The 13,086-nt window shown below is 42.6% G+C and overlaps 1 protein-coding gene across 2 annotated transcripts in view; it reads left to right on the top strand.

Moving 5' to 3' along the window:
- Positions 1 to 13,086, top strand: part of LRRTM4 (leucine rich repeat transmembrane neuronal 4) — a 235,090-nt gene that overhangs the window by 33,198 nt on the left and 188,806 nt on the right. The window contains exons 7-8 of one of the 2 annotated variants that reach the window (XM_031556765.1): positions 264 to 478; positions 2,553 to 4,099. In XM_031556765.1, coding sequence (XP_031412625.1) covers positions 475 to 478; positions 2,553 to 4,099 — 1,551 coding nt within the window. In that variant the 5' untranslated portion in view covers positions 264 to 474. Of the gene's footprint in view, positions 1 to 263; positions 479 to 2,552; positions 4,149 to 13,086 lie in introns of both variants that reach the window. The other variant, XM_031556766.1, reaches the window with a different exon arrangement.

Genomic DNA, 13,086 nt, shown 5'->3' with positions numbered 1-13,086 from the left:
TTTTTTTTTTTTTTTTCTCGTTTCTCCCAGAGAAGTTGCTTTACCTTCGCGGTGTGCTGTAGCTTTCCCTTGCAGATTGCCACTTAATGCTGATGGTTCTCTGATGACTTACACAATGGCTCTCAGAGCTTAGAGTCCCTCCCTACCCCCCTCCCACCCCCCTTACAGACTCCCCCCCATCCTTCGTCCTGTCTTCCCCACCCCCAGCCCCTTCCCTCTCCTTTCCCTTCCTCATCCCCAAAATTCTTGCTTGTCCTCTCTAGGGAACTTTGTGTGGGGCTCTGGCATGCACGCTGGATGGCGGTGATGCGAGCGGCAGCCGCGCTGTGACATGAAGATTCTGATGGTCTAAAGGAAAAGAGAGCAGTTTTAAAAAGAAGAGAGAGGCAAAGGGGAAAAAGGCAAAAAGGGGAAGAGAGAGCGAAGAAAACAGCTGGCGAGAGGAAGAGGAGGACATTTGTTGGTGACAAAAGGATGGGTAAGTGAACTTTTCTTGCTTGTTTGTCAGCACAGCTGCAGCTGTATGGCATATTTTTTGTTCAGTTGGATTATTAGCTGTTCGGGAGGGGAAAACATCTAACCAGCAGTGCATTCCTGTGCCAGGTGACTCATTGTACTCATTGCTATTGTATTTTTAGATCATGCATTCACCCCCCCCCCATCTCCCCCCAAACACACACACCTTTCCTCCTGCAGTGGTTTCATATGTAATTAATGTGTGCGTACATGCACGGGGTGAAGGGCTGTACGTTCCTGTCTGTCCAACCACCCACACACCTGCACACACGATGCACAGAGGTACATGCATGCGTGAGGCAGCCCGCACCACATCTCTTCTTGGTTTCTATTCCTATTCCGTGAGCCTGTAGTGGCATTATTCGGGCTGTCAGAATGGACTGTTAACACTTTGCAGTTAGGTGGGAAGCCAAAGGGAAGGGGGTGATTTGGTTCTATAGGTGGTTCTGAAAAGATGCCCCCTAATACTGCTGCTGGATTTCCAGCAGTCATTTGCCAGTCTTATTTTTTCAAGTGTGACAGGTTTATTTCCCTCCCTCCTTTCCCCCCACCCCCCCCCCACCCCCAGCCCCCAAGTCTGTAACAGCAAGAACATATTTCTAGCTGGCTGCTGCTGACACATAGGCAGTAGCAAAAAAATGAGGATTTAAATTAAAAATCTAACCTCAAAGTGAAAGGCAGAGATGCATAGTCAGAGGCGTGTTAGACGAGGAATTATTTTGTAGATTGCCCCCTTGGTTTAAAAGCAGATGAAATAACTGCAACAAAAGGATGGTTTTGTGTATGTGACAAATAAGAGGTGATTATTTATCAAGGAGATACCGGCCCTTAGAATATTTCCTACTGGAAGAATGTATCTTAATTCCTAGCAAGATTGCAACTCAGGACACAGAGGCATCAGTCCTAAAATCACTGCAGGCTGAGGAGAGTGTGCGTATGTGCTGGGGATTCTGACAGCCCCCTGCAGCCCCTTCCATAATTATTCAGAGAATGTAGAAAATAGCACTGTGGCCATGCAATCATATCGGTTCTATATGAGAATTTTGACATCTGAAACGCAGAATCTTAATATGAGGAGGGCTGGGGAAAAGTAGCTACAATACAGAAATTCCCCTTTAAACTTTGGGTGTATTGCTGCTCTAAAGGCAGTGTTTATATGTAAGTATTTCTATGTATATTTTCACAGAGGATATGCAATGAATGTATACCAAAAATAGGAAGTGCTTTGGTATTCACCCCTCCATGTAGATAACTTTAAGGCAGTAAGTGTTAAGGCTGTGACTCATTTTAAATAAATGTCTCCTAACATTACCTTGTTACTCAGGTCCCATGCTAGCATTTTACAGTAATACCTCCCTATGTGATTGAACTTTGTTTCTGTGCATCTCTATGCGTTTAAGGCACATGGAAAATGATGAACAAGTGAAACCTACTCTCAAATATAATTACTTAGTGCAAAAAGTAAAGCCTACAATTTTTAGTTTTACAACAAATGGATGCATTAAAGATGGATCAAACTTTATAATAAGTAGATTCCTCACTTTTTACAGTAATTTTGGGAGAACTGAACTTGCAATTGCTTTTACCAGGGAACATATTTAGCACCATGTAAATGCCAGAAGCTTTGCCTCATTTCCTTCCCAGCACTATGGAGCATTCAGCACAGTGACTTGACAAATATGTTTATTGTTAAAATCCCAGCATCTAGCGATAAGGATATACCAGCATCCCTGAGAGATGATGTACAGGAGAACAGCAAATAGAGAACGGGCTCTTGGTCCTTCTAAGGGCTCATAAATCACGCACAAGTAATTGAATAACGAGAGTAGTGCCGGTGATGTTGCAGTTAGGAGAGATGGCAAGCAAAGAGCAGACATTTATACAACCAAAAGTGCAAGCCAGGACACAAACGGGTTGTCTTCATAACCCATCACTTCACTAAGGCATTATCAGAATCCCCATTGATGCTAGAAACCCATTGGTGAATTATTTTGGTAGCTTTACAATGCACATTTTTTTTCTTTTTAATATTGTAGGTTTCCATTTAATTAAGCAGCTGAGGGGCATGAGTGTGGTGTTAGTGCTACTTCCTGTGGTGCTGTTTGTTGTGCTTGCGGGGGCTCAGCGAGCTTGCCCCAAGAACTGCAGATGCGATGGCAAGATTGTGTACTGCGAATCTCACGCATTCAGAGACATCCCTCAGAATATTTCTGGAGGGTCTCAAGGCTTATCGTTGCGGTACAACAGCATTCAAAAGCTTAAATCGAATCAGTTTGCGGGCCTCAATCAGCTCATATGGCTTTATCTTGACCATAATTACATCAACTCCGTGGATGAGGATGCGTTTCAGGGGATCCGCAGGCTGAAGGAATTAATTCTGAGCTCCAACAAAATTACCCATCTGCACAACAAAACGTTTCACCCGGTCCCCAACCTCCGCAACCTGGACCTCTCGTACAACAAGTTGCAGGTGCTGCAATCTGAGCAGTTTAAAGGCCTTCGTAAGCTCTTGATCTTGCATTTGCGGTCTAACTCGCTGAAATCCGTCCCGATCCGAGTTTTCCAAGACTGCCGTAACCTCGATTTTCTGGATTTGGGCTACAACCGCCTGCGGAGCTTATCCCGAAATGCTTTCGCTGGCCTTTTGAAGTTGACGGAGCTCCATTTGGAGCACAACCAGTTTTCTAAGATCAATTTTGCCCACTTCCCACGCCTCTTCAACCTTCGCTCAATTTACTTGCAGTGGAATAGGATCCGGTCTATCAGCCAGGGGTTAACGTGGACTTGGAGTTCCTTGCATAACTTGGATTTATCAGGAAATGACATTACAGGGATAGAGCCTGGGACGTTCCAGTGCCTCCCCAACCTGCAAAAGCTGAACCTGGATTCCAACAAACTCACCAACATCTCTCAGGAGACCATTAATACATGGATCTCGCTCATCTCCATCACTCTATCCGGAAATATGTGGGAATGTACTCGAAGCATTTGCCCTCTGTTTACTTGGCTTAAGAATTTCAAGGGAAATAAGGAAAGCACTATGATATGTGCAGGCCCTAAACAAATCCAGGGTGAAAAAGTGAGCGATGCTGTGGAGACATACAATATCTGTGCCGAAATCCAGGTGGTGGTTACTGAAAGATCATATCAGGCTCCCAAAACCCCCCAGAGACCTGTCTTTATTCCTAAGCCTACCGTTTCCAAACTTGAAAGCAACCAGCCAACGTCTGTTGTGCCAAGCCCTTCTACTGACCTCCCAACACCTGCAGTAGAACCCGAATACGAGCACGTTTCCTTTCACAAAATCATTGCTGGGAGCGTGGCCCTCTTTCTTTCCGTGGCCATGATTTTGTTGGTTATCTACGTGTCGTGGAAGCGCTATCCAGCCAGCATGAAGCAGCTCCAGCAGCACTCGCTCATGAAGAGGCGCAGGAAAAAGGCCAGGGAGTCTGAAAGGCAAATGAACTCCCCTTTACAGGAGTATTACGTGGACTACAAGCCAACAAACTCTGAGACCATGGATGTATCCGTTAATGGATCTGGGCCCTGCACGTATACCATCTCTGGCTCCAGGGAATGTGAGGTATGAACCATGATCCTCCTAAAACCATTTCAGCTGCTGGGAAGGAGAGGTAAATGTTTGAAGCTCTTGAGGTGTCTCTAAATGCTAGAAAGATTAATGAGTTTTTTTTTGCTTTGGGGTTTGCTCAGCATGTGAGGTTATCTCATTAAATTGTAGCAATCAGGGAAGTGACAGTGATTATTTTTGAACAATTCAGACTTAACATAGAATTAGTTTAAGATGAAGTAAACACCTATGATAAAGATGCATTATCCCCCTCTCATCTGCACCTATTTAATTATCGGTTGTAGTGTGAGGCCCATCTTTCCTGTACTGCTAGAGGCAGAGAAGTTTAAGAACCTTTTCTGTTTTAAAAATAAGCATGGAGTCCTCTCTGCTCCAGACCCCATGTCACATCTTGGGGTTTTTCTTATGCGTTTAGTGATAATGCCAAGGCTTTTCTGCATTTTCTATCTGATTCAGGGGGTAAACGTGGAAACAGCAAGACTGCAGCATAGGTTTGGGTTGAGCATTTACTTGTTTTGATGGATAACCAGAAACATCCATGCTTCTTCATTAGCTTATTGTAGATTTCAGCCTTGCAAAGACCCCAGCTTAAACATCTGCAAATATCTGGGTTTGAGACAGGGATTTTCTCTTGTTTTTTTCTATTTTAGTGAAAACTTTCAGATGCTTGGTGAAGGTTTAGCTTGAGACACAACTCTACTGGAAGACAGTAGTTGCTTGCATTTAAGGATGCAGTATAATTTTGATTTACTAAGTATGTGAGAAATACAAATAAGAAAAGCTCTTGGTGTTTCTTTTCTCTGTTGTTAAGCTTTGGCAAGAAAATGCTGTATTTTTTTGTTGTTGCGTTGTCATTGACACTATTTAATATGTATGTAAGAAACGTTTTTACTTGTGAATATAATTGCTTATTTATTCCTGATGAGGAGGATTTCCATGGTTACATTTCGGTACTTGTTACTTAACTCTGCATGTGATTAGAGGGTCATGGTAGATTTTGGTTCCCTGGTTGTGGGTATCCTACCTGAATATACTGTCAGTGTGCCTGCTGACATTCATTTGTATCTTTTTATACACACTGAACAAGCTATGGTAGATTTTGAGCAGTGAGGTAGTCTGAAAGATGTGTTAAAGTTGAGCAGTGCTCAGCAGGCTGCGATTCTTGGATCCCCATTTTTGAAAATTGGATGTTTTGCACTTTCAGAAAATAGGGCTTCTGTAAGATGTGTGGTATTTGGCACCTGAAATCACTATCTGAGTTTGGACCGCAGAACTAAGGGGAAGCAAAAATAGAGATGATTTGGGGTTACTGTATCTGGAGCAGCATTGCCTTCAGAAAGGGAAAAGCACCTGTCGTGCCCCTGTCATTTCTACCAGCATTATGTGAATCACTGTGTGCTTTGGCTTTTTCTTTTCTGCTAGCAGCGCAAATAGAAATAAAAAGATGCTAACAAAGTTACTGTGAATTTTCACCAGCTGTCACAAGGAGCATTAATTTCACCTGAAAGGCTGTCTTGTCTTCCTGCTCAAGTTTAACACCACTAAAGTGTCATTAGCTTCAGTATGGAGCTGTTTGATTTAAAGATGATTTGGAGGACAATTGAATCCCTGTGTCATATCGAAAAGTGCACGTAATGAAACCATCGTAAGGAAATATGGATCGTAATTATAATGCACAAAAGATAAGGGGACATCTGCTGCTGTTTGGGAGGCTGAAATCCAAATAATTTGGATTATGGGAGATAAATAAATAGGTAAAGAGACCTACCAGGTCTGGTAACCGAAGGTCAGTATGGCATAATTTCTTCCTGCTGCTGCTGAGTGTTAGACACAGCTTTAAACACAAGGGGACCCCAGCTCACCTGGTTTCCAGGTGCTATTGCAGTGCCATAGCAGCTTGATTCAGCTGCTGCTCAGGTTAAGTTACACTGGCTCACAAGTTTGCAGAAGTCAGGCTATTTATCCCGTTATCTTTGGGATTCCTCGTTGTGGTATAAATTCAGGAAGCCTGTTCTGAATGCAGTAGTGCTGGGACTGGGAGAACATATGCTCTGAATCTGCATGGTATTAATTATGCGTTGGCTATTAGCACAGAGGACTGGAGGAGACAGAAAGCAGCAGAGCACTGAAGACACATGTAGCAGCCATAAGCCCCTACTGAAATACTATCTTCAGCTTGGATTTAACATCCTTCGTCTCCATAGCTACAAGGTTCCACTTGTGAAAGGACAGATATGCACTGTGCAGTACTTAGGAATGGTAAGAAAAAAATCCCCGTAGTATGTTCAGCAGTGGAAAGGCTTAATGTTGCGGTGAAGGGAGGAAGAAAATGGGATATTTTGTTATCAATAGTTAATTTACCCAGATGCATCTGCTTACAGGAAAACTATTACTGAAACTATTGCTTTGGACAAGTGAGACAGCTCAGGCTCATCCTCCCACGGGTTTGACTTGCTAATTCATTGGTCTCAAGCCAAGGTTTCCCCCAAAACAGGAACGTATAGAGAGAGAAGAGTACCTGGTTATCAAAATGAAAGCAGAGCAGTTGTCAGCATCAATTACTTAAGGTTTATCGATTGTACTTCATTAATATTTTTCATATCAATATCTGCTCTTGCATACCAACCCCTACACACCTTTAAGCACCGTGGATGTCCAAAACCTGCGTATCTTTCTGAGAAGGGTTAATGGGTTAATTAGTTATGGGTTAATTCCCTGTTAACCTAGGAAAGAATATGCCTGAGCGTATTCCTCTGTTGGAAGTTGGTGATAATGGATGTTCCTGTGTGCAGCCTATTGTTGTACTGGACACAGCCATTACTGTCAGAGCTCTGCATTTGTTTTTCAAGTATCCAGCTCTTCTCATACGTAACCACTGTCTTTCCATGGCAGAACTGGCCTTGGAGTAACATGTTTAGGCATTCACACAGGTTTATTTTTTAACAGCAGCTGCACATGTGAGTAGGTGGTGGTGATGGTTGTTCTGAGTTCAACTTGCCTTGGCTGCTTGGCTGCACCAAAGCAACATGGGTGTACAGGAGCTGCCCCATGTTGGGTCGTTATCTGCAAGCAGTGGGTGCCAGAGGCAATTTGCAAGGCTGCTTTTAACTGTGCTTTATGAATTATTTCTTGTACTACAGAGGCACAGCCAAAGTCAGGCTTGCTGTAAACGGGAACAACTCTCTTGGCATCAGTGGGATTATAATCACTGACACCTGGCCCATGGTATTCTATTTAGTCTATTGGCAAAGCTTTCTAAAATAACTGGATGCTTATGATTTTGGCTCTCAACATCCAGTTAGCAGACTGCTGCTATCTCATTTTGGTATTTGCTTTGTGCTTGTGCTTCTTATTCCCTCTCTCTGTCATGTTTATTTGTACATTTGCTGAAGATCATGGAGCATAAAAAGCAATTTTATAAACCAAGCTAGAACGTTGTGTTTCATACATAGCACACAGAATATCCACATATAGCATACTATCAGAACATCGCTCGAGAAATGTTTCCTCCTTTCTGCTAGGTTTTTCCTCTGCTGTTTCTCAGGCTGGCTGCTACTGAACAACCAACCACCAACCAACCAACCAAGTGAACATCTTTTCCATGTTAGCTGAGTACAGTTGATGTGAAACCCTTTGAGAGACAATTGACACAGACCCTGCAATGTTGCTCTTTACACTTCCATGTCTCCATGTCTAACCATACCCCAGAGTTTGACAAACAAGCCCACCTGTTCGCATACAAGAATGTCTCTGCTCTGATGCTTCTATGTTTTTCATTGGAGTGAAAACCAGGGCAGTTGTCACTTGAATTCATACTTGCTAAATCAGTCACACAAAATTGTGTTTGCTTTGAATTCTGCTCGCTCCCCTCTCGCCAGTGGGAAGAAATAGATTGGTAGAGAAATATAACATATGCAAATATATTGGACTACTGTTGATCTCTTCTTTTTGAGCCTAATTTAAAAGGAAAAGCTGATATGCCACTGTTGATTATCATGTATTTATTAAACATCATATTGTGTTGTTTGCAGGAAGATGCAAAAAGGGAGAGAAAAAAAAAAAAAAAGTCTTCTCTTTCCAGATGCTTGTTAGCTCAAGATTCCAGCTCTGGAAAGGTGGTTCTCTAACTCATTTTGGAAAGGATGTCCAGGATCTAAGCAAGATCTTATGGGACGTGGTGGCCTCAGGAGAGAGAAGTCACTCAGTAGTTTGGCAGAGTGGTGGGTTTTGTTTGTCTTTTGTGTGTGCTTTTTTAAGAACAGTGACAATATTCCCTTTGGTCTTATATTCACATAAAGAAAATTTAGCAAAGACCTGATGGCGGAGGCTTAAGTTTTTATGTGATTTAGGTAATGTAAAAAGAAGGTGATTTTCCAGGTAGTGCACTCCAGAGAGAAGAAGGTGGCAAGTGATTGTTGGTTCCATAGCCTACTGCCCTCATTTTAGGAGCAAGGAAGTTGCAGTCGTTTTTTTTAACGACTGTATTTAGGAAAGCTGTAGGATGGACCATGTTAATTGAGCTCTCTCCTATCCTTTGGTGCTTTGGCTCTTCGTTCACCTCTTCTTCTACCTCTTCCTCCACCTCCCTGTGATTATCAATGGACCTTAAGTTCCTGCTTGAAACACAGTGAAACTTTGTCACAAGCTCTGATGTAGAAATTAGGCAAAGACTGAGGTAATAGTGATTTCCTCCTTGCAGTGTCTCTGAAATATGTCAGAAGTGGGTCAGAGGAGAAATCTCTTAGGCACAGGGCCAGTGAGAGGTTTGAGCAGGAGGTAAATTTTGGAAATATCTTCAGGATTAGGTCTGAAGGTAGAAATGTGTGTTTGTTAACACATAGTCTGTGTTAACTCCCGCAGCCTTCCATATACTGCTATTATTTGTGGTTGCAAGCATAGTGTCAGTATGCTGGAGGCTGTGCTACAGAAGCACTAAGTAATGTAGTCATAAATGCATAGGGGCAAATTTTCCAGGGCTCAGCACTTGCAAAGCGTGAGACTTCCCAACATATTACCAAAATGCCTGGCTGTATTTCCGGGAGAGTTCAGCCAGCTGCACATCAGCAGCATTTGAGATGCTGGTTGTGAATTTGAAAAGGGAGCTGCAGGAGGATGTTGAGCACTTCTAAAAGTCTTACTCAATCCTTATTCAGGTGTCTGGTTGGGAGATTAGCTGATCTGAGATCTGTTCTTACAATATGCGTTCTGCCGAGAGCTCGCTCTGAGATAAAGCAAGAAATTAGAGGCAGAGGAAAAAGCTGAGCCTATATCTCCCAATTTTCACTTGGGCTTGGAACTTTCCTGTGTTCCAGCATTACGTTTGTTCCACTGTGTCTCATCCAGGCTGACAGCTAATTGACAGAACTCGGAAATTGCACCGAGGATGCGCGCTCTTCATACAGACATATCCAACAGAATGGCATCCTCCCTGCCCCCCATCACCTCTTCTTCTTCCCTTTATGTTGCCATATAGTGAAAACCAGTTTGTGATATGCATGGTGAGGAGTGACAGAACCGCACTGTAAAAGCTTTGTACAAGAGAAGAAAATAATTGTATTTCTTTTATAATCATTGCTCAGGCTTTGTGAAGGATTCCTGCATGGCTGGAATTGTGACAGATGCAATTTACCCTCTCCATCTCTCCTTTTTTCTCACCCCTTCTTCTGCTTCTGCTTGAGCTCTGTGATGTGCTGCCAGTATTTTAAGGAGGGGAAAAAAAATCAATTTTAGTCCATTATGTAGCTCATGCCAGGAGGGAGAATGCTAGCAGAGACAGGGAAAAATCTGTCGAACCCATTCATTTGTTTCTTCTTTTAAATACACACGAACACACACAAAAATCTCACTTGAAAGGATGCGAACAGTCTTGTTAGTAAGTATCCTGCTGCTGGAAGCGTTCCTTCAGCTCCCCTCCAGAAAAACAGTGCTGACTTGGTTCTTGACATTGACTTATGCTATAGCCAGCAAGGCGGGGTGCTGGATGGGAGCTGTGCACTTGGCTCTGCTTCTTGTTCCCGGATGCATCCACATTTGGAGGCAGTCTGATGCTGCTAGAAGCAACTGTGCAGGTGTGTTATTGCCACTAAGATAGATCTACAGGTTATTTTCAGGAGATTGCATGTGTTGCTAGCAAGAGTTGCTTGGCACAGAGAAGCGGACAGCTCTCTGTCATGTTCTCCTTGTAAACATTTTGACGTGTAAAATTCCTTTGTGATTTGTGTTCATAGCACTAACATCCTGGTATTTGGCCATTGCAAGCCAAGTATATGGGACTGAACGCAGATGGGCTGCAGCTGTAAACATTTTTGACACTAATCAGATTTTATCACATCTGCCTCTTGTGGAGCCAAATAAGCTTGGATTACTTGTACATCTCTGTCTTACATAAAAGAAGATGACTGAGTCAATTCCTGGGAATCTCCTGGGGGTTGTTGCCTCTGTACATACTTTGTTAGAAGCTAGGAGATGCTGTTGTTGGAGACACTCGTGTCTCTGGAGACACTTAGGGTCAGACTGGACCAGGCACTGGGCAACTTGATAGAGCTGTAGGTGTTCCTGTTTGTTGAAGAAGAGTTGGACCAGATGGCCTTTAAGGGTCCCTTCCAACTCAAAAAACTCTATGATTCTATGACACTGTGTATGGAATGGTGCAGGAGAGTGTGACTTTGAGAATACTGGCTTCTTGGCCTGATGAATCTGTTTTCTCATTGCCTTTTTAAGCCATGTAAGGGTGCAGGAGAAATAGAAGGTTCTTGCCTGTAGATGTAGTAGCCATCCAGCTGCCATGGAAGTCTTTCTACCTACAAGAGCAGGAAAGGACATAAAGGGCAGGAAATGCTGATCAGCTGAGATCTCTCAACCCCATGGTATATTAATATAGCAAAATCTCCATCCTTGTTTCATAGCTCAAGCATTTTAGGTCAAGATTATTATTTTGGAGGTTCATTGATACATTTAAATGCTGTTGGTGAGGACATGAGAAGTTCATGGATGTAAGCAAGCCAGAAAGGCTTTCCTTGAAAGCCCTCTGTCAGTGGGCACCACCCAGGGGAAAATGACAGGACCTTATGAGGGAGGATGTGAACTTATCATTTATTTTTTTTATCCTCATAGTAAAAAAAGAGGGTTTTTTGTTTGTTTGTTTGTTTGTTTTTTGCATAGTATCTTTCATTTGTAGATCTCAAAATTCAGTGGATAAGTAACATCATTCTAATTTTTAGTTTCTGCATCACCCAGATTGCAATCTTATGCAACAGCTCCTTGCTGCTACAGTTCCATTCTTTTTCCCCTTTCCCTGTCACTGCTATTGTCTGATTTCCTCTGAAATACAGAAAAAATAGAAGCAAAAATAGTCTTTCTGCTATTAGCCTATGGGGAAAAGTAGCATGATCGGTTTGTTGATGATCAGAGGTGGAATTCTACTGTTGTGCTCTTGTACGGCTATGTGCTCTGTGTAGACCTAAATAGGGAAAGACTGACTTTAATAAATGAGTCTTGATTTTGATACTGAAATTTCTAAATTATTTTGTCATGTAACAGTATTTGCTATTTTGTGTCTGCAGCTGCACTGCAAAAGTGTTATATCAGGGGAAAAATTATGTTTTTTTTTAAACTCAGTGCCTGTTAAATCTATTGTGGGAATGTGACATGTCCTTCACTGCAACAGGCAGAGCTTAGAAATTATGTTGTGTGCAAAGATCTTTTGGTACATTCAGCATGGGGTCTGTGTGCAGTGCTTCCTATTACATACAGATATAAATACATGTTGCAGTAGAAGAAATATTTATCTCTGATTCTTAACAGATAATGAAAGAACCAGCTTTAAAGCAGAAGGTTCGTTACTGTTGTTCTTTGCAAACAAATACATTGGCATATTTCCTTTCTTGTATGGAAGAAGTAGGCTTTTCCTGTATGTTCATCGTATTTAGAAGCAATCAATAACAGAAAGTGAAGGAAGGTAAACTCACTGTAAGGGTATTATTATTACTACAGTTATTTGTGTTTGAGCTGCAGCTGTGACAACTCCCAAGTTCAATCACTGTATAGAAATATTGAAGGAAGTAGTCCTTACTGGGAAGAATTGGACCCAGTGTGTAATCCATAGAGGTTTGGCACAGAAAGAGGCAACAGAGGCATGACGAGCAATTTATTTTCAGATGAGTTCATAGCATTATAGAATGGCTTGGCTTAGAGGGGACCTTAAAGATTGTCCAGTTCCATCCCCTGCCATGAGCTGTTTGTTCCCCACCAGCTCAGGCTGCCCAGGGCCCCATCCATGGCCTTGGGCACCTCCAGGGATGGGGCATGAACAGCTCTGGGTGCCTTACCAGCCATTGAGGACTGAAATCCAGGTTGTAAAGAAACCTCTGGCTGTATCCTGTTTATTGAATGACTCCAAATGCCAGTCTTGTGTAGGGAAAAGCTGTCCTGTGATTGCACTGTGCCAAGCCCCCTCCTGTGCATTGGGCCAGTGGAGGACCCATTTATCTCTGAGAACAAGATCCCTATGAAGAGGTCAGGCTCACTCTTGGTGACTTGCACTTTCATGCATCCTAGCTCCGCTTTTTGTCAGACTTTTCTAATGCATACTGTGGCTTTGATGAATAGACTCACGTTGTGTTTTTTTTGCTCATTTTCAAACTCCGTTCTCATTAAGGACCAGCTTCTTCTTCTGCATGATGGCCTTTGAAACCCCAGATGATTCTTCACTGCTCTCATCTTCTACTAACACATCCATTTGGATTATCTTTCTGCCGTGATGGATGCTTTAAAGGGAACCAACAAGGCCATCAAATTCTTGCCCTGGTTCAACTAGCATTTGTTAATGTTCTAAATCATCTTGGGCCTGAAGTGTGCTACTTCTTAAATTTAGAACGATGTGATTGCCTGAAGCTTCTCCGTGTGTTAATTAAATCATTGTAATTGTGGTTTCTTGAGACTGACAGTTATAAATAGTTTTTCTTCCTCTCCCTTCCCCTCCC

Source organism: Meleagris gallopavo, chromosome 24 (genome assembly GCF_000146605.3).
Source record: "Meleagris gallopavo isolate NT-WF06-2002-E0010 breed Aviagen turkey brand Nicholas breeding stock chromosome 24, Turkey_5.1, whole genome shotgun sequence".
Classification (NCBI taxonomy): Eukaryota; Metazoa; Chordata; class Aves; order Galliformes; family Phasianidae; genus Meleagris; species Meleagris gallopavo.
Note: the sequence above shows the minus strand (reverse complement) of the source record. Positions and strands in the feature narration are given on the sequence as shown.